The sequence below is a fragment of the Atractosteus spatula genome, chromosome 16 (assembly GCF_055471065.1).
Source record: "Atractosteus spatula isolate fAtrSpa1 chromosome 16, fAtrSpa1.hap1, whole genome shotgun sequence".
In the NCBI taxonomy this organism is placed as follows: domain Eukaryota; kingdom Metazoa; phylum Chordata; class Actinopteri; order Semionotiformes; family Lepisosteidae; genus Atractosteus; species Atractosteus spatula.
Genome location: NC_142721.1, coordinates 15,132,975 through 15,158,911, shown reverse-complemented (window position 1 = coordinate 15,158,911; position 25,937 = coordinate 15,132,975). Strand labels below are relative to the sequence as shown.

Below are 25,937 nucleotides of genomic sequence, written 5' to 3'. Positions count from 1 at the left end.
TATCAGGAAGTGGGTGGAAGAAGGAAATTTATGCTACACAGAAGCTGGTAATACAGTAGTAGCAAAACAAGCGATGGCAGGAGGTACAGCATTTACTTTTCCGAGCTCTTTAGTGGTGGAGCCGAATACCCCTACCTTGTAGAGATAGAAACCCATTTACTCACATTTAAAAAAAAAAAAACATTTAGAAACGTTTCTTTTTTCTATTAAAGCTTTTAGTTAGGCTCTTTCATTTCGCTGTGCCTTGTGGTGGTTTCCACAAAAGACTCCTTTGAAATCTGCGCCGGAGCATTTGAATCGCAGGACAAAACCCTCTCGGATTTGAAAGGGGGAGATGCAAAGCAGGGAAGCACATTAGAGCTGCCCCAGCATTAATTCTCCACATTGAACTCCTCTGCTACCAGGGCTGCTAATTGCAGGTCTCGCAGTCTGGTTCCTGGCAAACCGAGCTCTGTCCAGGGGGCATTTTTACTCAAATTGACCTGTCCTTTATGGGATTACAGTGATACTGCTGCTCCTTAATAAATGTCAATGGCACCCAAAGCACTTTGCTCTTTCATTAGATGTAGGACGTGAATCACTGTATATTTATTACTTAATTGCTGTGCATTTCAAACAAAGTGTTCGTGCAGGAAAAGCTTAGGACTCTTACCCCTGTTGTCCCTTAAAACACAAATTGGCATGCTCATCTCACAGAAAGCACATACTGTAGCAAGAAAAGTAAGTTCCCCTTGATTGTTTTTTGTTGCCACTGGAATTAAAATAATAGCTAGATAGTTACTGCAGCCTTCTGTAGGATGACGAGGTGATGGATGGGCTGTATTTCTGCAGTGTGTGTAATAAGTACCATATAGTATTTTGGAAAATTGTGAGAAAACAGTGAAGAAGCCTTTAAGACCCACACACGCGCCATTAGATGTTTGTAAACCAGTGGATGATTTAGATTTATGATGCCTCCTGATTTGGCTGTACACTAATGGGAAGCAGAAAACATGCCGATTATACATAGTTCATCTTCTTTCCCCTTTTCATACTTTCCTAGCTATTAATAAATGCAAAACATGATAAATCTAACCACTATCTTAATTACCCGTTGTTTCTGCTAATGAAGAAAACTTGAAATGGAAAATATAAGTATTAACGCAGTGCGGCTCTACCTCTTTATACTCATATAGTTAAAATCCCAAAGGGAAAAACGATCTTCTTTCCAACTCTGAAACTATTCCTCTTGCAGTTTATGCAGTTATACCAGCTATACATTGCCCCTGGTTATTGGAATAGAGCCATGTGGTAAAATAGCCTCTAGCCATGCTGGGGTTTTTTTAAGCTAAAGCTACTATTTATTGCCTGGCAGCGTTGCCCCAGGCCACATAAATTTCAAAAGAACTCTCTTAGCACTGGTAAAAGTAGAGTTCTGGACTTTATCGGACTGTGCACCAACTCCACTGCCTCTGCCATTGAGCAGGTTTTGACTTGTGGTGCGCATGAAGCTGAAAAGCAGGGGAGAGCATGACTGCTGTATTAATGACCGACTCTCAGTATGCACAGGACAACACCGGAGAGCTTAGCGCCAGCCCCAGGCATGTAAAGAGCAATTAAACTTGTATGCAGGGGGAGTGTTGATGTAGGATATTGCTCTCACACCTGAAGAAGGCTTCACAGCTGAAACGTTGTGTTTAATAATAATAAAAATAACATCACTTTATTAACCCTTTACAATTTCTTGCATTAGGAATTATCTTTTCGCAGACCCCAGCTTGCTCTCCATGAGACACACAGACAGGGAGAGAGCCTGGGGTCAGAGCACAGGGTCTGCCATTGTACAGCACCCCTGGAGCAGTTGGGGTTAAGGGCCTTGCTCAGGAGCCCAACACAGTAGGATTCCTCTGCCGGCTGCAGGATTTGAACCGGCAACCTTCCAACCACAGGCACAGGTCCTGAGCCACAGTGCCACTGCTCCACTCTTCTCTTTTCAGCAGGGAATAAACCTATTACTTGTTCCGCAGGCTGACCCACCAGTCTTGTGAGAGATGTAGAAGCAATGACAGCCTTTGGTTTGTTTGACTGGTGTCATTTTTGCAGGACAGCACCACAAGAGTGTTACAGTAAAATAAACCCCCTTTACCTTCTCCTTGCAGTCGCATAGGATTTCAATTTTTACAGAAACTTTTAAAGGGTAACTTGTCGTCCCCCATTAATTCAAAGTGTCTCACGTGCTCACTATGGGCTGATCTGGGCACACCCAGGACCGAACTGTCAATCAAGACCTACAATAGGGTCCCTGCACTGCCAATTATAGGTGCCCTTGATAAAAGGCTTCCTGGGGACAGTGCATGAACTGTGTTCACAGAATTCAAACACGCTACACAACACACATATAAAAAAAAGGAAATTAAAGCACGCACAGCAGAAGAGAGATAATTTGATTAGATCGATACGCTCTGTACCCACTGCTGTAGTCTGGCCACGTGTGGGTATTCCTGATTGAAGCTCACTGGGTACTGCAGAGCTCAGTACTCCTGACAAACTCGACATGATGCCTACACAGGTGTATCATTCCAGCTGGTTAGTGAAATGTTCACTGGGGCTGAAGCAGCACGGAAAGCTGGAATCGTGACAGAGACTAGCTTTGTTGTTTACGGACAACCAAACAGGCTTGTTTTTTGAAAACCTGGAGTTCCTGTACCTGAATGGGCTTGTAGCCAGGAACAATGATTTAAATCATTTAAACACCTTATCATTTAGGCAGCGAGCTGCGCACAGCAGCACTGCAGGAGTACAATATAAATGGCTGCTTTCCTGCACGGGAGTGATTGATTGATTGCTAAGTGGCAGAGGTATTAGAAAGGCACAAAAGAGTTTGTGTTTTGTTGTAGCTTCACCTAGCTGCAATTTTTCCTCCTGCAACACACACAATGGGCTATTGTATAAACTATTATTGGAGAAAAACAAATTCACGCACCCACAAAGCCCAGGTTCTTGTTTAAAAGTCTGTTGTTTAAAAAAGAATACAGTGCCTGTGACCTGTGACTTGGCATGAAGCAGGGATCACAATGTGGGGCTGCATTTATCCTCTCTGACCCTTGAGGACAACTGCCTCCCTGTCTGCACACACAAGGCAGGCTTCTTTCCTTGGGCAGTTTGATGAACATTTTACAATACGGGACTATATCCTTTGTTGTTTGAGATCAGCGTGTCCTTCGTGTGTTTGTTTAGCTGTTGGCTTTATCCAAGATGGTTTTCTGATTGCAGCACTTACAAAACAGAGCAGTACAGCAAAAGAGTTTGTGGCCGTACAGCACAAACTTGGTTTCCTGGTGCAAGAAATTCCACAGTAGCCAAAGCACTGGAAGACATGGCCTTCAGAGGAAACAAGTATGGTACAATATGCCTTAACAGAAAAAGCAAAGAATAAAAAGAAATCAGGGGCGCATTTTCTAAGACTATGGTTAAGTTATAGTCACTGGTGCCTGTTTTCGGTCTATATTATCTTTGCTGTTTGAGCCTCTGTCCTGCATTTTACATTGGAACTGTGCAATCTGGAATGTTTAGTGTAAACCCATGGCAGTCTTTGTAGGAAAAGCTCCGTTTTTTTACAAGGATGTGACAAAGGGGTTAATCCATTCTGGTTGCTATATCTATTCTTTGACATATCTCAGGTTTGCAATATTACTTTGCTAGGAACATTCTGTTCTTTCAAAATTGCGTCCGGATGGATGGATGGATACAGAGATTGTCAGATAAACCAGGCAGACAGAGAAAGAGAGAGGAGGAAGGGCAGGCAAACGGACAGATAGGTAATTATAGTGCAGTGGTTGGTTTTATTTTCTGTTTATCTGTACAGCAACAGAGATTCATAACATCATTTTTCCTTCACTTTAAATGACTATCCACATTCCTTCAAAGTGCCATCTATTCTAGCTGTGCGCTGCTCTGTATGAAAATCATTATCCATTTCTTTCAGTGATATTGTCGTAACACATTTATTAAACATTAATGGTATGGCTAATGTTTAATAAAAAAACAAAACAAGGCAAATTGTCCTGTGATAGATTAGGGGGTTGAGCCAGACTGGAAATTTAATATGCGCTGTCAACTTCAACACTTCTGTCTCCTGAAGGAGAACGTTTCTCTGAGAACAATAATTTCTCTGTTTGTCTCCTGTGAAATCCTGACCTGAGCTCAAAAAAATGAGAAGCAGAATCTGATTATTTTAATCCTTCAGTAGAACAGTGAAATTATGAACCACGCACAAGTGTGCTAAAGATGTTTTTGCCTTTGAGAAATACATAAGTGATCATTGGGGATCCTGTTAGAGAAGGGATGTCTTTTTCCTTATCCTGTGTCTTTGTGTGCGCCGACACATAATATTCAACAATTGTTTATTATAGCAATAATCCTATTTCCTACTCTGAAGCCAGGAACCCAGCTGCTCAGATCCTGCTTTGACATCATGTCTCCTCAAAAGTGTGATTCGATGTATAACACTTCCTGCACCCTACTGCTGTGGCCCACATGTCAATCAAGGAAATGAACTTCTGTGGGGATTCTCCTTCCCTACTGGCACACAAGCTGCCGCTTTCTGGGGACGCACTGTGAGCTCCTTGATGTTCCGGGCTGGGAGAGCAAGGCCACAGTTATCTTGTGCAGTGTCCATCTGTCTTCCAGTGCACGTCTGCTCTGTGGGGACAGCCGGATCTCAGCAAAGGGAGCAGGCAGACCACAGATCAGCAATGTGTCCTGAATTGTTTTGATTTCGATTACTCCTTATGCGTTTTTTTGCTCTGTGGAATGATTTTGCAGCTGCTCCTGCCCCTTTCAGATACCAAGGATGGAGTATCAGTTTGATGAAAGAGCTGTCGGACGCTGCAAGGACTATAGTAATAATTGTATTTAGTCATAATTGATTTCCACAGTCAAAAGTGGAAGTTAAACCAGGAGTGAAGCTTTTTTCCCCAAAACAAAGTCTACTCTGAGCTTTGTGCAGTTTCCGTTCCTTCATGATCGAGGTCTGGCTTGTTTGTGGATGGCTACTTAGAAGCAACTCCTGAGAAGACCAAACACAGTAGAGGAAGTGAAATACCAAACTGCTTGCAGATGGTGTAAATAAATATTTCTGATATATGTAAGAGCTTGAAAATGAATCATTTTCTATTTGGGGAAAATAGATTTAACTGGATGCATGCTCTCTCTACCCCAGAAATCAACAGGAAAAAACTGAACAAACTAAATAATTTTTTTGGAGTAGAGCAGTTGCATCTACTTTTCTTTATTGATTTATTTTGCCTGACAGCACCTCTGTGATCTCTGAGTGCGCATTCTTTTTTTTTTACCTTTTCCTACTCCATTCCGTGACACCCTTGTTTCCTTTAGTCTTGTAGAGCATTAGACATGTGCGGCACAGGGGTGAAATGGCTTTCATTTGATCTCCTTATCTCTCTCTGTTTTTACTTGTAGATCAATTTCCTTAAGACCGAAATGGAAAGGAAGAGCAAAATCATCAAAGATCTTCAGCAGGAGGTGAGGTGTTGCTCTTGGCCACTGAGAAGTGCATTCTCCACATTCACATCCAGTAACAATTCATCTGTCAAGACTACACCCTTCCCTACTTACACTCTATTTACTGTATATACAAGAAGAACATCTTAACAACATAAGAAAGGTTACAAATGGAAGGATGCCATTGAATTTGTTTGGTTGATTATAGAATCTAAGGTATCAAATTTTTAAACATGGCTCTGCATGGCTTGGCACCTCAGTACCTGTCTGAACTATTATCGCCCTACTCCCCACCTCGCAACCTTCGCTCTTCTAATTCTGGTCTCCTAACTGTCCCCCAAGCCCGTCTACACTCTAGGGGTGACAGGGCTTCTCCTGCTGCGCCCCCAAGCTCTGGAACTCTCTCCCCAAGGATATCAGAGAGACTCCTTCTCTAAACGCCTTCAGATCCAGACTCAAACCTTCTTCTGTAGAAGAGCCTTTACTTCACTGGCTCTGTTCTTCACCCCTCTGCTCCTGCTGTACTTGGTACCACCATCCACGGTCTCCTCTGTGTATTGTAATTGTGTTTTATCTTGTGTATTCATTTTATTTATTGTTTGTCAATCTGTAAAGTGCTTTGAGACCTTTTAAGGTGCTATAAAAATAACATTTTTAATTATTATTATTATTATTATTATTATTAGTAGTAGTAGTAGTAGTAGTAGTAGTAGTATAAACACAGTGGGAATTTTGTTCCAGATTCCCACTACCTTTTGTGTAAGGAAGTGCCCCCCCCCAGTTTAGTTTTATTTAAAATAATTTCCACTTTCTTATGCTTCATATTCAAGGACCTTCAGAACCAACAGTAATATATTTGTAGTCACCTCTATTCCTCTATTGAATAAGGTCTTACTAGAATACGCCAACTGATTTAAATTTTGACAGTTTTTATACCTAAAATCCTAACAATCTGTTTCCCTTTGTTATTGTTTCCTCACTTTGTCTAAAGGGTGAAAATGGAATTGTCTACATAAACACCTCAATTTTTTGTAAAGGACTTACAGTTTGCTTGTGTTACCTGCATGCAACACCTTACACTTGTTATATTACATGTCATCACCCAAGTGCTTACCGAGTCCTGAATTTAGTCTACATCTTTTTGAATTATTTTTACAGCATCTACAGTATTCTCTGGCCCTCCTATTTTCATATGTTGTTGTTGGGAATTTGATTGAAACTACCAGTGGTCAACTACTGTACATATGTTCAAAGAGCTGGATGCATAACTGCTGCACTTAGCTCTGCATTTACCCTTGGTTGTACCCGTAAAGTACTGTATATTGCTCTGTCACACTTTTTGCATTGTGTTAATTCCATGCACAGGATGCTAATCGGGTTTCGGAAAGGCTCTCGTTAACAAGATGCATTTAGTACAACTGCTCTCAGGGTCATGAAATTATGCAGTAAATCTGTTCATGACAACATATAATAACGAACTCACAGCTGTGTCTGCAAAGCTTGTTAATTGGAACTGGTTTATACAGCAAAAATATTTTGAATATAGCTCACTATTTCCTGACATGTGAAAGAAGCAGTATTTTGTGCTGTTATCAAAGGTATAAATTAACACTGTGTCACAGTAGGGTAACAAAGATGGTACTGTTATCTGTGAATAACACAGACCATAGTTGTTTGTGTCAAAAATACATATGCTTTACTTGAATTCATGGTGTAATGCTCTATTCAATTGCTTCTTGTCAGTACTTTAGTTGTTATGGTCATTTTTCTGTAAAATAAATAGGGTTATCTGAAGTTCACTACACAGCTGATAAGCTAAACTTGGCCTGCTGTTCTCCTACAATGGTCATTATTACAAAGGTCATGCCTGCCCATTCACATATGGTTTATTGTTCGATTTCAAAGAGCATGAAAGATAGTTTTTGTGTTTGCATTCTGTTAGCTCAAGGGCACACTGTAGTGTGTCTCTGACTGCAGTAGCATGTGTTCTGAAACTCAAATGACATTTTTAATTAACAAGAACATCTGAAAGACAGGAAGCCGTTGTGATCTAGGAGTATCTGAGGACAATGATCTGTCCAATATTTGCCAAATATACAAAATCCAGGAACAAAATACTTTTTATGAATTTATTGACTAGCTGAATAAAATTCAGAGACAGTATATTCGCGATTTAATTGACTAATAGGGGGGAGGAGGGGTCCGATACTGCTGAATGTCTGTTAAATCCAAATGTCTGTAAAATAGCGTCTATATGAAACCAAAAGTCCGTTCCATAACAAAATGAGATATTTTGAAGCACAATGCCAACCGTATTTACATGAAAAATGACAGATTTTGCTATATATATTATATATCATGCATTAGAAAATAATAAATAATAATAAATTACCCACCCTCTTTTAACAAGAAAAAAAACTGAACATTATGTAGTCCCTTTGCTCCTCTTCCATGTTTATTGCCAGTCCCGTTGAGAGGTTGACACCATTTGCTGAGGAGGTGGTAGGTTGAGGTGACACAGGTTTTGGTCGGCTAATTGCCTTGAAGAAAGCATCCAATTTTAGTTGTGTTTTGGAAGTTTGCTGCTTACGAATAATAATATCTCTGAAAGCTGGGAAGTGAGAGTAATACAGCTGAACTTCAGGATCAGATGATGAGTTGATAAACGTGATCAAGACGTGGAGATGAGATCTTAAATCAGTCACGGATGTCGGTAGGGACAAACCGTGGAGTGGCAGGAGACCGATAAAGACCCTGTGCGTAGCAGCGAGACGGGGGTTAGCCCGGGCTCAGCGGTTCAGGGAATGCCGTATAGAGACCTATGCCCTCAGGTAGCGGACGTGGGGCGACCTGGTGCTAGGCGGGTTTCAGGACATCCGAACGTCAATGCTGAGCGAAGGAGAATGAGTGACCCAGAAATATATAGCCCCAGAGAGAGAGAAACACCGGAAGGACAGCAGAGAACTGGAAATGAGAGACAGGACAGGGAAGGAGCGCCCTCTGGCTGCAGAGGGTGTGACACAGACAGCTTGATTGTGTAAATTGGTACCCTTCTTCCTCATCATCACTTTCTTCGTCCTCTTTATTGCGAGCCATAACTTCTTCAGCTATCTCCCTCTCTGTCATCACTCAAAGCTTCTCCATAAGTACCGAAGTACAGTACCAACATATCAACGGGAAAATAACGGGGAAGTACCGACATACTGTATAAACCGTAGAAATCTGAAATCTGTTAAAACAAGGATTTACTGTACACACATCCTGTACACACCTTCCTCAAAACAACTCAGATCATCGCTTGTATGCTGGTTTTGTGTGTGACTCATAATCGCGATCCTATACGTAACAGATTTTTTTGATGCTTGTAAGCATCTTTTTGATGGGCTATTTTACAGAACATAAGTTTCAAAGCTGAGGTTTTAGCATGTGCAGCTGTTGGCAGCAGTGCAGAAGAGCGGTCTGGACTTCTAATTGGAGGTTTGCGAGTTCAACTCCCAGATGGGGCACAGCTGTCACACCCTCCGGCCTACTGCCCTCCGATTGTCGTCTGAAAGCATCAGCTAAGCAACTGAGACATACAGTATTAAGGTGCAACTGCCCGTCCCCTTTTCTCATGTTGTCACGGATGTCGGTAGGGACAAACCGTGAAGTGCCAGGAGAGCGATAAAGACCCTGTGCGTAGCGGCGAGACGGGGGTTAGCCTGGGCTCAGCTGTTCAGGAAAAGCTGTATAGAAATCTATGGCCTCAGGTAGTGGACATGGGGCGACCTGGTGCTAGGCGGGATTCAGGACATGCAAACCTCAATGCTGAGCGAAGGAGAATAAGTGACCCGGAAATCTATAGCCCCAGAGAGCAAGACACCGGAAGGAGAACAGAGCACAGGAAACTAGGGACAGGACAGAGTAGGAGCGCCCTGTGTGACACATGTTCGGCTATAGTGCTGGTGCGTGCTTTTCGGCTTCTCCGCCACGAGACCGGACAGCACACAAAAAAAAGCAGAAGTCCGCCGAGCTCGCCTCTCTTCCCCGCTGTGATCCGCGACGTTTCACCATTAAAACCGAGGCAAGCTCGATGTCGACAGATGTCTCCCGACGGGCCTGGGGGGGATGACTTTTGTCAAGGACAGTCTCCGGGGGTCCCCCAAGAAAGTTTACTCTGGAAAGTGGGCGGCGGATCCCTTCATTCTGACGGCTCACCTGGATGCGCTAAGAGAGGGTACTCATTGCTCTTCTGGCTCTGCCAGCTGATTATTAAAACTCAGTCCATAAAAAGACCTAACGTATGACTAAATCTTGGAAGACAGCCACCCGACTCTCTCTCCTCGCGTTAACTGAAAGCGACGGGCTGACTGCATTAAAATTCGGTGTTTACAGTCGCGCTTGGTCGACGCCTGTTAAGCATTCCACAAAGCTGCAAGGTTCGTGTTTGCCCAACGATCAAGGCTCCCAGGGGGCGGCTGCATTTATTGTATTAATGGTGGTGATAATTATGCGCATCGGGCTTTTTGGAAACATCCAACTCTCTAATTCTATTTCAGTTGGCCTCGCCACTGGTGGCTCTGCTCGATCTGGAGGTCGCGATCAGATAATAGCGATTCAGGTTTGATTTCTAGCCAGCAGCCCAGGAGGATAAGAAGCAGTGGCTGTGACACAATCAGGGAATATTGTCTTGACAGGAGAATTAGCATTAATGAGTGAATGGGCTGGCATCGCCAGATACTACTGTCAGCTCCCTGAGAGAGCTACCCCGAAGCTCATAATTCAACCCAACGGTAATTGTGGTGGCAGTTCAGACCAGTGTAGCCGGGCCCAGATTTGTCCTAAGCAGACGACGACGCGTTTAACTGGATCTGCCTCTTGCACGGGCAGGGCAGTGGGTGGGCACCGGGATACGGGGGAGTGCCGAGCGACTGATCCCTGGCTCAAAGCACGCAGCCAAAAAATGCGACCCGCATTATCACATTTCTCATATCACCCTGCAGATCCCAGCTGGCAGCCCCACTGGAGCTCAGCAGGTGTGAGCCTGGCCAGTACCTGGATGGGAGACTCCTGGGAAAGCTGAGGCTGCTGCTGGAAGAGGTGTTAGTGGGGCCAGCAGGGGGCGCTCACCCTGGGGTCTGTGTGGGTCCTAATGGCCCAGTATAGTGACAGGGACACTATACTGTAAAAAGGCGCCGTCCTTCAGATATGACGTAAAACTGAGGTCCTGATTCTCTGTGGTCATTAAAAATCCCAGGGTGTTTCTCAAAAAGAGTAGGGGTGTAACCCTGGCGTCCTGGCCAAATTTACCCCTGGCCTTTACCAGTCATGGCCTCCTAATAACCCCCATGTCTGAACTGGCTTCATCACTCTGCTCTCCTCCCCACTGAGAGCTGGTGTGTGTGAGAGGACTGGAGCATCATCCAGGTGGGGCTGCACACTGGTGGGGGTGGAGGGGATCCCCATGACCTGTAAAGAGCTCTGAGTGGAGTGTCCAGAAAAGCGCTATAGAAGTGTAAGGAGTTATTTCTTGACTAGTGGCACGGTTCAGGAGGATTGTTTCTTTCACAGCAGCCGCGTGCCCTGACCTTGAACTGCGAGAGAGCAGAGGCTCCCGCATGTAGCGCTGCAATCTGGTGAGAAAGGTCCCGGAGTGAATGTGACAGGTCATCCTCTTTGTAACCCCGCTACCCGTATGGAGCTCACCTGGGCAGGTGGTGATGCCTCAGTTGTGTGTTTATGAAGAGGTTTGCTTCTGGGGATCGGACCACCCCCCTTCTGCCCTGTCTGTGTCAGGGCACCACTTACAGGGAAGCATTTCTGAGCCTTTGTGAAATAAAAAAAGTTTGTAATTGCTGCATTCTGGAGCCCCATTTCTGGGAGCAAACACACCATGTTTAAGTATTTTCAGTTCCCCTTTCAGAACATTGTCTTCTGAGTTGCAATCTGAAGAAAGCTTTGGTTTGCTCAGAATACCTGTTACACTGATAGGCTGGAAGAACTGAGTCTCTGTATTATTGAGCATTTAATAGCAGAGTATTTAAAATCCTCAAAGGCTTTAACACAGTCAACCCGACGGATTCCTTCAGAGGTGCATTTAAAACTGAGAACCTGAGACCCTTCTTGACTGGAAGAGTTGTGGGTGTCTGGAACAAGCTCCCCAGCCATGGTGTCAAAGCTCAAACCCTGGTTTCTTTCAATAAAGTGCTGAATTAGCTCCTCAGCTGAATTACAGTTGCTACGAACTACAGACTTGTTTGGAACCTTTCTGATGTTCGTATGGTAACAAATAGACTTAAGACAAAAATAGCAAACAAGGCAGCAGGAATAGGAGAGGGATGAAAAGAAAGATCTTGAAGGTAAGGAAGCATTAAAATAGCAGAGTGTGATGGCATTCAGTTATTTACATCTAGTAATTAGATTGTTAATTATCATTGCCTTCTGCTGTTTTTTTTCCATCCTTCAGTAGTGAAGGGGTTGGTATAATACAGTGCTTATGTTTTGTTTGGTGATGAGATTATTTTACTCAATCGAACAGTGGTTTGCTGGCAATCAGAGACACTGGGCTATTCTTCAACATTCAGGAAGGTACAGACGCACCGTCTTGACTCAGGAACTGAATGCTGTTCATTCAAGAACAAAAAAACGACCAGATGCAATCTGACATCACCAATAAGAAAGAGCTGACAAATATCATTAGATCTCATTCTTTGTTTTCCAGAACAAAAGCCTGAAAAATAAACTTCTCTCTGGGAGCAAGCTGTGTGGCATCCATGCGGAAGAGGTAAGGAGAATCTGTCTGAATCTTTCCCTTGCTGCACATCATTCACATCACCCAGAAGCAATAACACAGACCGGACAGTTACCTCATTGCGGACACTCTCTCTCAGTGACTGGGCTCTGGAGAGACAAAGTAGATTAACCCTGGGATCAAAGTTGCACACCGTCAGTCCTGGAAACTGAAGAATTCAACAAAAACCTGGAATGTCCCCAAACACTCAGTATGTGCTAGTTTGCTACCTTATCTCCAAAGCGCACAGCTAAGTGTTTGCGCAAAAGGAGGGACCTAGCTCTGTACTGAAATGGCCCTTTTAAACTTGAGATGAAGCAAATGTCAACAGCCCTGCAGAAGACAGAACAGGAAAACTGTGGTGACCTGCTGCTTTCAAGACCTAGAAATGAGGCGGGCCTCACTATCTGTGTTACAATGAAGGCTTTCCTTCTGCTTGTGCCTCGGACATCAGTGAAAAATATGGCTGCTATAAGAGATAGTGGTGATTAGCACTACTGATTCATAATGTCTTGGGTTTAATTCCAGTTCTCAGCAGATGTTTGCATGTCCCCCATATCTTCATATTTGTGTATCAGTTGTGTATCAGTTTCCTTCCACCTCCAAAAGACCTTCAGGTTAGAGCTGACTGACTGCTCTAAATCATCTCCATTAAGATAAGATCACTTTATTAGTGATGTACAATTTCTTGTATTAGGAATTCATCTTTTCACATACCCCAGCTTGCTGTCTATGAGACACACAGACAAGAGCGCAGGGTCAGCCATTGTACAGCACCCCTGGTGCTGCTGGGGTTAAGGGCCTTGCTCAGGGGCCCAGTGGAGTAGGATTCCTCTGCCGGCCGTGGGATTTGAACCAGCAACCTTCCAGCCACAGGCGCAGATCCTGAGCCACAGAGCCACCACTCCGACCCGTTAAGATCCCCATTATTACCTGGCCATGAGCAGGGCTGGATTATGGTGTTGGTGGGCCCTGGGCACTTTGACTCCAAAATCTGCAAAAAGAGGGGGAAACGCCAGTTGAATGACATCGACAGACATGATGCACTTTAAACTATTCTAATGCTAAACCCCGTGATTGATGGAGCGAGTCGAGCGACCATCACTTCGATACTTCTAGTTTCTCGAACAGCCGCTGGATAGCGTAGGATTACTGATCTGGAGCACCGAGAGTCGATCGCAAGCACGTTGCTTCAGCTCGTTTTTCGTTAGTCACTAGTGTTTCCCTCCTTCGTAGGCCCTAAACATTTTGTAGGCCCTGTGCCTGCAGTGCCTAATGGGAAATCCGGCACTGTCCATGAGTACTATGGCTTTGGTGCCTGTATTCATGCAAAGACAGAGAGGATGAATGAACAATCATGATAAATCACCAAGAAAGAGACTATTACTTTGTTTCAGAAAAAGTACAGCTAATTAAATTTAATGCACAGAATAAAGACCTCAGAACTCATTAATTTCTTTTTCATTTTATCGTGGGTTATCTGTATGGTTGTCAAGCATTGCTTCTGTGGGAGCTGGCCAGTACCACTCCCAAAGTCCTGTGACAGGGATAAGTGAAGTAAATGCCCCAGAGGACCTGATTTATAAAACGAAATCTGGGAAGAAAGCATTCCAAAAATAAGAAGAGAAATATTGCTCTAAAGACTTCTTGTAGCTGCCTCTGTCAGCCTGTGGCTGGAGCAGACGTAGTGTGTGCTGTGTCAAGGACCTGACAAAGACTGGTCTTCTGACTGCCCGTATGATAATGCTTGACATTGCTCAGTGCGAGCTGGTCTCTCTTCCCAGTCATGCAGAAGCTGTAGGTCCTGTCTGCTGTGATCTGCGGACTGTGCATGAATGAGCAATGAGTTCCCCCTGTATGACTAGCAAGGCGCATGGGGTCACACGCCTGCAGAGACTCGATGGTTGAAACACCATGTTTTTTCCTCTTCTTTCTACTTTTCAGCACTGACGAGTTCCCCACTTCAAACCTCTTACCTCTTTATGACTATTAACCATTTCCAGTGAACCATTTACAGTAGTAAGCATGTGAGTGCATTTACTGTAAATATCTACAATATGCATTACCAGACAGAAGACGCAAGACTGCAGTAATTCAGAACAGTCCAACAGCTCCTTGCAGTTTCCTTTAATCCAAGTTACTCGAGCCTAGAATCGATCCGTGTTTTCGCAAAATTCCAGCGTACAAGACTCAACATCTGGATTCCACAAACCGGCACTAACCTACTTCCGCGTCTTAAGAATTGGCTACTTTGAAGAACACGGTGATCGCCTCTTTTCTCTGAAAGCGAGGGGGCATGGGCGTTAAGATTAGAAAGCCCCCTTTTCTTGCGTTCGGAGAGTCTGGTGCAGGGCACACGCGGAAGGCCAGTGGAAACTCGTCCCCAACCCCGGTCCTCTCCACCCGAGAGGAACGACGGCAGGAGCGCGGCTTAGCAGCCTGTGGCGTGGGAGTGTGTGTCCGTATGGGAGGGAGCGCGGACGTGGGAAGGCAGGAGGTGATCCCTCCTGCGTGGCGCGGGAGAGCGTGCTTAATTGGAAAGAGAAGTCGAGTTTCTCGCCAGCGCGACCGCCTTTTCAGAACTTCACGCCGTGCCCAGGAAAGCAAACAATGGGAGCCTCAGACACGGACAGAATCAAATCCCAATACGTGATCTAAAAGCAATTTCTGTATTTAAATAAGCTAACACACATTTCCTTATCTTCCCCCTGCAGTCCAAAAAAATCCAGGCTCAACTGAAAGAGCTGCGGTACGGAAAAAAGGATTTGATTTTTAAGGTAAGAGCAAAGCTGAGCTTTTTGGAAATAATTTCCGTGCTCATTGCACAATATGAAAATCCTCCGGGCTGAGAGTTTGAAGTTATATTGTCGAAGGTCCCTTAACGATCCTAAAGAAGGTCGATTTGTTTCTGAAAGAGCATTTAAGAGAAACTTTGGGGAGCATTCAAAGTAAGGGTACAGCATCAGACGTGAAGGCACCCCAAGAGATGTAAGAGCTTCTTTGCAAAGCTATGAAAAAAGGAAAATAAAACTTTACGTTTTTTACACCTTTTTTTTTCTTACCTTTTCAACCCCAATGTGAGACATTAAGCCTTGAGTGAGTCAGTCATAATCATTTTGACCTATGTCTTCTAACAAATGGGCTTGCAAGCTGGATGTGCTGAAGTCTGTAATTTCAGTAAAGCCTTCAGGATAAAAGCACTTGAGAACAGATAGAAGTTAAACCCAGCCCAGGGTCCACAGCAAGTGGAAAAAGAACACCCCAACTCAAAGAGAACCTCCTACTGTACTTACACTGCTCCCTCCACACACACACACACTCACACACACGAAGGACAAAGACTGGCAAGGTACTGTGTGCAATGTGACAATAGCAACAGAGAGTTACACACAATGAAATTCCTCTTCTAACACTCCAGGGCTTTATACAGTGTGTGCTCTATACGTATGGCCCGGGCATCTATGGAAAGCCAAATGGAGATAGCAGAGTTGGCCTCCCTTCAAAAGTAGAAAACTCTCCCAGTAAAACTAAACATCTTTGCATAAAGACTTTTGTGCTAAAGCTACAGCATAAAGATCTCAGTAAAGGAGATGGAGTGCATGAAGGCATGACCCCTGGATCTGCCAGTGTGTGCAGCAACATATTATTACATTGTAATAGCTATTGAATAATCAATAGAGCGCGGTTCAAAGTGAAGTGGAATCGATAGCTAGCCCACAGGGAAGCTCTCCACTGCACCTTTACTACAGTTATTCAGATTCCATTAGACGATAACATGATGGTTTGAGTACAAGCCCCAGCAGCAAGGACTGTGTGAAGAGCACCTGTCTTAATATCGCAGCGTGAAGCGTCATTTAATGTACAGCAGCTTGTATAAAAAGCAGAGGCTTTGTCGTTTCCTCTTTCAAGTTCAGTTTCAAATCAGGGCGTTCCCAGTGCAGGCTTTCACTCCTGGGAATGGCGTGCGTTATTGAAGTTCTCAGTCGCCGGTGTTTAATATTTGGATTCCTGTGCGCCCAGCCATTTATCAAGTGCGTGTTTGGGGCCTCACTGAGCACACTGGAAAGTGCAGCTACTGCCGCATCACCTGACCTGCTGCTGTCTTAGTAAATCCATTTTCCCTTTCACCAAGGGGTTCCTGCAGTAGAGGTCTCTGCAGGTAAATACACTGACATGGCGAGTACCAGGTTATGATCCATTGAAAGTCATCAGAGAAAGGAGAGAACACACAGCAATTTGGCACAGTCTGGGGTCTTCCTTTCCAGTCGGCCTAGCCTCAGAAGGGACCGCAGATTCAATTACCTCTCGCACCGAGGGATCTCCCTCTGGAGCAGAACTGAAATGCATTAGTGGGATGCGGGGTGGAAGTTGATGCTGCTGTTACCAGGGTTGTATTTGCTTTCTGCACAGGCGGAGAACTTTGCTGTGAAAGTCCCCCCAACCCTTGGCTACCAGCAGAGCTCTGTCACTTTGTCGACATAGAGCAGCTCTCCAGTGGTCTTTCAAAATCAAACCGCGCCTGTTTGCTGTTAAGATGACTGAGGCAGGAGACTTGCAGATTATATTTAGAAAGATTCCAGGACAGTTAGGACTCAAACATAAGGACTCAATGGTGAACGTGGACAGTTGTCATTTCGGGGGAAACCATCTCAATCAATCAGATGACTAGCTTGTCACTGGTGTCAGTTGTGTGAGCTTGCAGAGTGCATCAAAAGTCATGAAATGATTCTACTGTGCACTTACAAACCTTACAAACTACAGAGTCGGCATAGCAACCAGCGGCAGTACCCTTTTTATGCAGCGATGGACTTTTGAAAAGAAGCAGTGTTTATTTTAGGAACTTACTGTAGGAACACACTGGCCTGGGGTATCGTCGGTGCAAAATTGACATGCTCTCCTCAGTTGTGGTTTTTCTCCCACCTGCCAAAGACATGCTGACTAGGTTAATCAGTGCCACTAAATCGTCGGTGTGTGTCTATGTCCAGTGACAGACTGACGTTCTGACCCCAGTGTAGTCCCTCCTTGCACCTGCTGTAATGACCCTTAGCAGCAATAAGTAAGAACAAGTAATAATAGATACAGTATATGAATGATAATCTTTTGTCTTCCATGCACTGTTACGCAGGTGTGACCAAACATGCGAATACATGTCTCCTTTATCCAGATGTTGATTAGCTCTAAAAATCCTTTCACATTGCCCCTTTTCTTCCAACTGGGTAAGATTTTCATGAGAGGCGCTTGATTTATTGCCTGCTACAGTACACAGCAGCGTGTTTGACTAACCTGCTGCTGTGTTTGAAGCATCCAAAAGGGCTAACTAGCCTTCCTCAGGCGAATTCTCCTTCAGAAGGACGGGGCCATGTTTACTCCCCCCCTGGGTGGCCCACAGCTTCACTAAAACAGCAGGTTTAAATAAAACAGCAGCTTGCGGGGTTGGGCCATCAAGTAGAATGGAGCCGCTTTTAAATGACCCCACTGAAAATGTCCTCTGTCATGAAATACAGGAGTGTGCACGTGGTTAAACAGGTGCAGGATCCTTTTTTTTTTTTTTTCCTGTCTGAGAAAAAAAAAACTTGATTGCTACTGCATATCCGAAGCAGCCGCCGAAGGCTCTTCCCACTCCTTGTTGCATTTGGAAATTGAGTTGGAAAGATGGCACACTTGTATTTTTTACATCACTTTATTAAATGGGCACGGGGGATGCAGAGGCTCAGAGCACTGTATTAATATCGCTGTAATAGCTTTCTATCTTGAGCGGCTGGAGGGAGCAGTCCCACTGTCTTTTTTTTTTTTCCTCCTCTTTTCTGTGGATTCATGAGAGCTCCAGGCGGGCTGCCTGACTCGGGAAGGAGGCGTGGAAAAACCCGAGCCGCCCCCTTTCAAAAGGGGAGGTGCAAATGGGGCGTTGCCCCTGGACTGGAGGCCCTGACAGAGGATAGCCATCATCAATCATTCCAATTAAGGAAATGTCTCTTCCGGGGATCCATTTCCGTCATTCAGGACGGACGAGGGCTGAAAGGCAGAACAGGATGTCAGCGTGGCCCTCATACCTAGTTTTCAGAAAGGAAATGGGCAAGGGACAAGATTTTCCAACACTGCGCACATCGGCCGTTTTTCCCGTGCGGCTGCCAGTAATCTGCCCTTCGTCCTCCGAAAAGAGGTTCGGGTCGAAGCAACCCGGGGTGTCGATTTTTTTGTTCCCCCAAGTGAACTCGGTGAACAAGTCTTTGAGGTAAAGTTTGCGAAAAAGAATCATTTTCCAACTGCAAAAACAAATGAGGATTTAAAAACAAATTTCAAATCCAGAACCCAGGGATGCTATTATTGGCTTTTGGGGAATTCATAATAGTTTCTTTTTTTTCTATGCAAAGCCAGAGGTACATATTATTATCTTATTTGCAGTCGTTCATCGACTGGAGCTGAACCTCATTTTCATTTACTGACTCCTGGTGGCTAGAATTCTGTAGCGTATTGTGTTTAATCTGCAGACTTTATATTTCATTTTTTCTCCCATTAAATACTTGTTCAAAAACATTAAATGCTTGTTATTCAGCTTCATACTTCCCTGCATATACAGTAGCATCCTGACATTGTGAGGACGAGAATAGAAACAGCTGGCGATTTGTGGAGGGTTCTTTATAGAGGTTTTCTGAATCAGTACCTGATCTCGTACGCATCAGAAAACATCACCAGTGTTAAATGTATTATCATAGTGCTCTTAAATGCTCATTAGATGTTTAAAACATTTGGGAACTCATTGTGATGCTTTTGTCTGGCACTCAGTAGATGCCTGAAAAAAAAAAACAACAGAAAACACGGCTGTTCAGTCAACTTTTACTTCATTAATATCAATTTACTTGCATTACTGCACCGGGATCTCTACTATAAACAACGCCAACAAAAGAAAAAAGAAGTGTCTGCTGAGTTCTGATTTCAAAGTGTTGCAGTGTTGAGTCGCAGACACTCTCCGAGAGTAAATTCCTCCGCTCAAGCCCAGCTAACGTGTTTCACAGCTTCAAAATCACTGCCGACGCCCGAGACAAGGAAGGTGACGGGAATAGATGGCGTTTGCGCTCTCCTGTGCCCTCGTGTCGTTTCTACGGCATCTGAGGAGGCAATGAAAAATCTGCGGGTTCCATCGGCTCTTTCCACTGTTTTCGTCTTTTCAACAGGGGCAGCAGCTGACGGACCTGGAGCGCAAATTAACAGCAGCAAAACAGGAGCTGGAAAAGGCCGCCCTTGACAAGGTAGGTCGACAGTTCGCTCAGGCCTTTTACTCGCCAGACTACCTGGCCTATTGAGAAGGACAAATTATGGTGGTAAAACAACTCTGCGTTTATATTTCTGAAGCATTTCCCACAATAAGTGGCCAAATTAATGACAAATGCTCTTCCTATTTCAACGTCAACTTGAGATACACATCGCCCATGTCAAAAACGACTTAAGTAGACACAAACAATGACTCGTACTGCATCAAGAAGGTTTATCTGTGTGTTCCTTGAAACGCCAAAGCAATGAAATGATGAAGAAACATGATCTTTTAAGTACTTTATTGGTGTGTGGCATTTGAATGCTGGCCAAAAATTACTCTGCGGTAGTCGTTTCTTAATTACAGTATGTATGATAACTATTTTTTTTTTACCTGCTCATTAAATGTTAATTGGTTTCTTTTAATTAGGCAAATGGGCGTTCAAATGACTAGCTAAACCTTCAAAATATTAAATGCACCCTAACCTTTGAGAAACATTAATTATATGCAATGGCTCATTAAAAAATAACTGTCCCAATAAATGGCCATAGAAGTAGGGTACTAATGAACCTGGAGTCGTTTCATCTTTGGATGTAATAGCATTTTGTCTGGTATAATTCTGAACTCTTCCTTTGAGAGCTCTACTCGGAGCTGGATGTGAAATATGTCTCCATAAAGCAAATTTCTCAAACCTCTAATTAGGCCTGATATGGAGCTAGTGCATTCCACTGAACTTTGACTGTTTTAAATCCATTCTGGCATTTTCTTCTCTCACTTGACTCCACTCTGTACCTTTTAATTATGAGGCAGTCATCACTGACTAACATCAAACTTAATGCAGTAGCATGTCAGAAAAAGTTATCATTACTAGAATCATTGCTGAGTTATAAGTACACAACAGTGCCTTCCAGCTTTCTCCCTCTCTCCAGTGCACACCTGAAAAAGACTGCACAGCCTAAAGATTGTGTTTGACTTCTGCTTTTCAGTGTGGAATGAACCTCTGCCTTTTCCCACACGATACATTGTTGCCTAATACTACTAACTTGAACTAGAATGAACTACGCTACAGACCAATATCACTATTTAATTGCAACTGAAGTATTTGGCAAATTATAGTTGTAAATCACTATTTCATAACAACTGCAATACAGTAATTTATGGATTAATAGCACCACTTCATTACAACTGCAATATGATAACTCTACACAAATAAAATACAGATCAATGATGATGCTTTTAGCTTGCTTAAACACTGTATGCTGATGAATTGGTTGGCCTTCTAGAGGGAAGTAATTGTTTAGTCTAAGCACTCCACTTTGACAAAGTATTAACTCTTATTTATTGGTGCCTGTCAAGCACTTTGGAAATAAAATACAAAAATATTTATTTTTCAAATAAAAGAATGAATACTACATTCAGCCAGGCGTGAGCCAGCTACATTTCAACATATAAATGGTCAGCTTGTAGAGATTGTTCCTTGCTTTAAATATCTGGGTAAATACATTGCTAACAAACAAAAGTTCTCAGAGAACACTGAGTATGTTTCTAAAAAAGCTACGCAGAGATTATTTCTCTACCTTCTGGTGGAGAGTGGGCTGTTTTTGAACCAATCCACTTGGTGTGGGAATCGTGGTGTCTGGGGCAGAGCCAAAATCTCAAGCATTACAAACATGAGCAGCAGAATTATTGGTCAGAAACAGACCCATCTCAGCTGTATGTACTGTATACTAAAGAGTCTTTACAGGGAAGCAGTGTTAATATTAACTGATGCCTCAAAACCACTTCACTCTGAATTTGATAAATTACCATGCAGATGATGTTTCAGAGTATGAAAGGTTCCAAAAAACTTTGTAAGAAGTCAATCATTCCAATCATTCCATATAGAAGATTCATCTTCTATACTCTGATGAATAACGACCTTCACAGAATTACATTGATTTCATACAGTATATATACAGGCAGCTCACACTTGAATCTTACGTTTGTACTCTACTGTATTGTATAGTATAGTTATTCTTATTTTCCATTGTATACATCTGTAAAATCCACTGAATGTTTTATGTACTAGGTATATTTTGATTATTGTTTAAGTCAGGCCAAAGGAAATGTTTCACTATACAGTATGTGGATAAAGTGCATTCTGATTCTAGGTCAATATCAATACCTTCTTACTAGTTTAATACAGTAATTTATAGTCCGATATTACTGATTACAAATAATATACAATTTGATCTAGATCAGTATCACTGCTGAAGTCCCCTGTTATTGCTTTATACCCACACAATAAAAAATCCATTCAATATATATATATTTCTTAACAAAAACAAGAAACACAAAATACTGACAGAAATTCAGTTTTTGTTTGTTCTACAAAGCAGAAATTTGCAGCTTTTAGCTTTTAATGTGTCATGTCCCTGAGTTGTTAGTCACAATCGAGTTTGATGTAATATTATGCATGAAAAAAAGTCTGAAGAAGCTCTTTTAATTTGTGTCGGCTTGTCAGACCTGATCTTCAAGAGCCAGGCTTTAAATGGAAAAAAAAAAGAGGCATAAACACATTTGCATTTGAATTATTTAGTTGCCCCTTTAAAATCAAGCAAAAATCCCTGTTTCTGTCTCCTAATTTACAGTATGTCACCAAACAGGGCTGGATGTAATGGCCAATTATTGGGAAACTATTAAACACAGGGTATTTCTTTTATTAATACAATTCTATGAAGAACAAGCATTTACTTCAGCCATTTTGGCCCCTTTCCTGGAGTGAATTGTCTGCCTTCAAATAGCTGACACTTTAAATGTGATTTGATGACAAATGGGGTTCTCATATGGAATTTAAATGATGCAGAACTAGTCGACTGCATTTCAATGCAGAGTCCTGTTGAGTCCGTGGGACTGTGGAACTTTTTTATTGTGCCAGAATTTCAGCCAGGAATAGAAATGACGGATGCTCCTTTCTGAGGAGAAGAGGTTTTATTCTTAGACTGCAAAAAAAAATAGATGACAAATAAAAGAGTTGACAAGGGGAATGCTGATGAAGAAATGTCATTTTTGTTAAGTTTCCTTAGCAAGAGCGAGAACCAACTAAGAGAATGGAGATGAGCTGAAATGCATCCATCCTTAAGTAGCGTTTGATTTTTTCATTTGCTACAGGAGTCACAGCTGAAGGCTCTGAAGGAGACAGTACATCTCTGTCTGTCGTCGGTTCTGCACAATCAGCCTCCCACAGCGCCTCTAATCCCTTCAAAGCAATTGGAGATGGTGACTTCCCCCCTTGCAAACAGCTCCAGAGTTACGTTTCAGCAGCCACACACCAAGGTAGTCGCTGCTGGTTGATTCAAAACGCCAGGCTAATGCTCCTGCTTTCATTTCTTCCACAGGTCCGGAGACGCAAAGCTGGGGAGGGTTTGAAATGCATTGGAAGATGGTTAATGGGATTTTAGGACACATCAAGGGGGCAGTCTAGACAGGCTTTTCTCTTATTGCACTATATACTTTTGATTTGATTTCCTAAAGCTCAGAGGTGATATCTCCATATTTTCCTTTTTTTTAATTATGTTGTAACCAAGAACAGCCATAAAAAGGGTTAGAAATAAGAGGAGGTCATTCGGCCAATCTAGCCCATTCGATAGCTAGTAGTTAACTGAATCCAGCTCTTTCTTGAAGGAATTCGGGGTAGTGACTTCACCAGCATGGCTGAGCATCTTCTTCCAGCCTCCCACACCCCTTTCAAAAACGTGCCTCATATTCTTGCTTTTAAATGCGCTCGTATGCGCTGTAGTTTCCAGCGGGTCCTCTCTGTCAGTGGTACTCTCTTCACAACTCGAGAAGATTCGGTTCCTTTAACCTGTCAATGTAGAACTTTCTCTCTGAGTCCCAGAAAGCTTCCTGAGCAGTGGGCTCTTTTCTATAGCCTGGCAGCCAAAACTGTACACAGCATTCTAAAAAAGGAACCAGTAAAGGTTTATTCCGTGCTGAAAAGAGAAGACGGGAACGGTTCGACTGTGGAGCCTTCTTCAGGTGAGCTCACATCTGAAGAAGTCTCCACAGCCGAAATAATTGTTTCTTTTCTTCTCTTTTCAGCAGAAATAAACCTTTACTTGTTCCTTTGCAGCCTACGCATGCTGACACAGCTCCCTACTTGGCGTTCTGAAACCTTACTGGTGTGTTTTACAATTTTTACACAACACCCTTTGATTTATATAGTTCACTATATAAATAGTGAAACATTGTTAACATTGTGTTTCAGCATAGTGTGTCTTTTAATTCATTGCGTCTCCTCATTGTCTAGAAGACACAAATGGTGCGTCTCTAGCTATTTTATGGAGTTCTGGCTATACTTGTTCAAACGCCCCTCCCTTTAATTACAGTCGAGGGATTAACTTCTTACAGGCATGGAAAACCAAACTTCTGTCTAAAAAAAAAATCTTCCAATAACCCAGGGCCAAGGCAAACTGAATGGTGTGTTGGTTGTCCGTTTAGTTTGCCTTCTGCCTCAGATGCAATTCGGAAGCCAACAGCGACTGGAAACCTTTGTTTCCAGAGTTTTAATTGTCCTCACAATTGCATAACCAGTTGTCTCTTTCCAATTGGTCAGATGACGGAGGATGGCAAGTCATTACCCGTTGCCTTCTGGGCAATGTGGTTCACAGGTCAGAGTCTCCCTTTTATGACCTGTGTAAACTGCTTTTCAAATGAATTAAATGCAATTAGGCTTATCCAGCACCTTGGAAAGAGGTCAGTGCCAAGGAGTGACCCTTTTTTCTAGCTGGTAGCTTTCATCCATTATTATTTCAGTGAGTGTTTTTATTTTTTTTTAAAGGGCAGAGGTGTAGAATTGCTAATAAACGCTTACTGTATACCGTAGCATTCTTTACTCATGCATTTAAAACATTTTGAAAAGTACACGTTTTTTACTCTTCCAGGACATTGTCTAATTGCTTTTTGCTGTTATTGTTTCTCTGCAATAATCAGCCATGGCCTTTAAGCTTACTTCAAAAAGGAAAGCATATATAAAATATTTAAAAAATAGCAGTGAGCCTCAGAGTGTGGGCTGTCATGTGGGGTGGTTGGTTATGTATTTATAGACAGACAATTTAATGTTGGCTTTTCTACCCACACAACCCTGATATATTTCATTAGGAAAAATTACAAAAAATCTGTTCGGTATTCTTTGGCATATAGATATTCCTGATATGGTCTCGATATATGGGGACTGTAAAATCCAGACATTTTACATTTGTTTATCACAGAAATACCAGAATTACACTGAGCCGAAAATACCCCAAATTGCAAACTACCCTAGCACGCAGACATCAGAAAATGGATTTTAAGAGCTCCTTTTGAAGATGAATGCCGAAACAGACTCAATTTGTGAGATGGAGACATGAGTACTAGACATGTTTCTTTTTCATTAGTCCATAGGTTTTCATTTTCTATTGTGCTCTTAAAAATACATCACCACAATAATGGACTCCATAGTAAGTGAAACCCAGGTTTGAGCTTGTGTTCAGCCAACAATCCCCTACTTGAGAACAGAGTTTGACTTTCAGTTCTAATGGCCTGTTTTGTTTTGAAATCCCATGTAGTATGATGGTTTTACAATATTGCACAACCATATACTGCATGTCTTTTCTTATAACTGATTAGTGAAATAAACATATTCTCTAACAAAGCCCTTACTTTCACTTGTTCTCTACACGATTACACAGAGCTGAGTTTGTAAGAACACCACAGCCTTCCTGCATGCCCTCCACACTACAGGTTTTGTAAAGGTCAGACAAAGTTGTCAAAGGCCACCCTTGTTAGCAGAATTACCCCTTGATCATCCAAAAGAGAGGTGTTTAATTTGTACCGTTTTTGTGTGAGCAAAAACGGGAACATACTGTATTCACACATGAGTGACCTAGAACTATTACCACACTGGCCTCTTCGGAAAAACTAATTCTCTTATTCTCATAAAAAACCACACTTACCGAATTTCTCTGATTTCTACTGCCCCTTGTAAAGAGGAAAAAAGATCTAAAAAAGAAGGCTCAGCTGTTTCTTGCGTACAGTATATGGTGGAAATCTGCCTCACAGTTCGGAGACGGGATGCCAGTTTTGTTGATTAATTTGCATAGAAATAATCTGAAATCCCTTCAGTCCCTTCACTAATTGTGTTCTCCAAAGAACGGGACCAATATGAGGATTGTTAGGGAGCTGCAGAATGACTCAGCAAGCACAGATACCCCTTACTGCTCAGCCTGGTCAGTCAGCAATGTTGTGGTGTTGTCAGTGGCCAATGGGCTTTGGAAACATGGTAGCTCAGTAGTTATAATACACTAGTGTTTCTAATGATATACAAAGAGCAGAATACTGTCCATGAAACAATGGCAATGTACAGTATATTGATCTGTAGACCCTTTGGTACAATATAACACT

At 42.8% G+C, this 25,937-nt stretch overlaps 1 protein-coding gene across 1 annotated transcript in view; it reads left to right on the top strand.

Moving 5' to 3' along the window:
• Nucleotides 1-25,937, top strand: part of luzp2 (leucine zipper protein 2) — a 139,204-nt gene that overhangs the window by 86,588 nt on the left and 26,679 nt on the right. Inside the window, exons 5-9 of the mRNA XM_088934826.1 lie at nt 5,458-5,520; nt 12,200-12,262; nt 14,983-15,045; nt 19,441-19,515; nt 22,668-22,832. Coding sequence (XP_088790952.1) covers nt 5,458-5,520; nt 12,200-12,262; nt 14,983-15,045; nt 19,441-19,515; nt 22,668-22,832 — 429 coding nt within the window. The remainder of the gene's footprint in view (nt 1-5,457; nt 5,521-12,199; nt 12,263-14,982; nt 15,046-19,440; nt 19,516-22,667; nt 22,833-25,937) is intronic.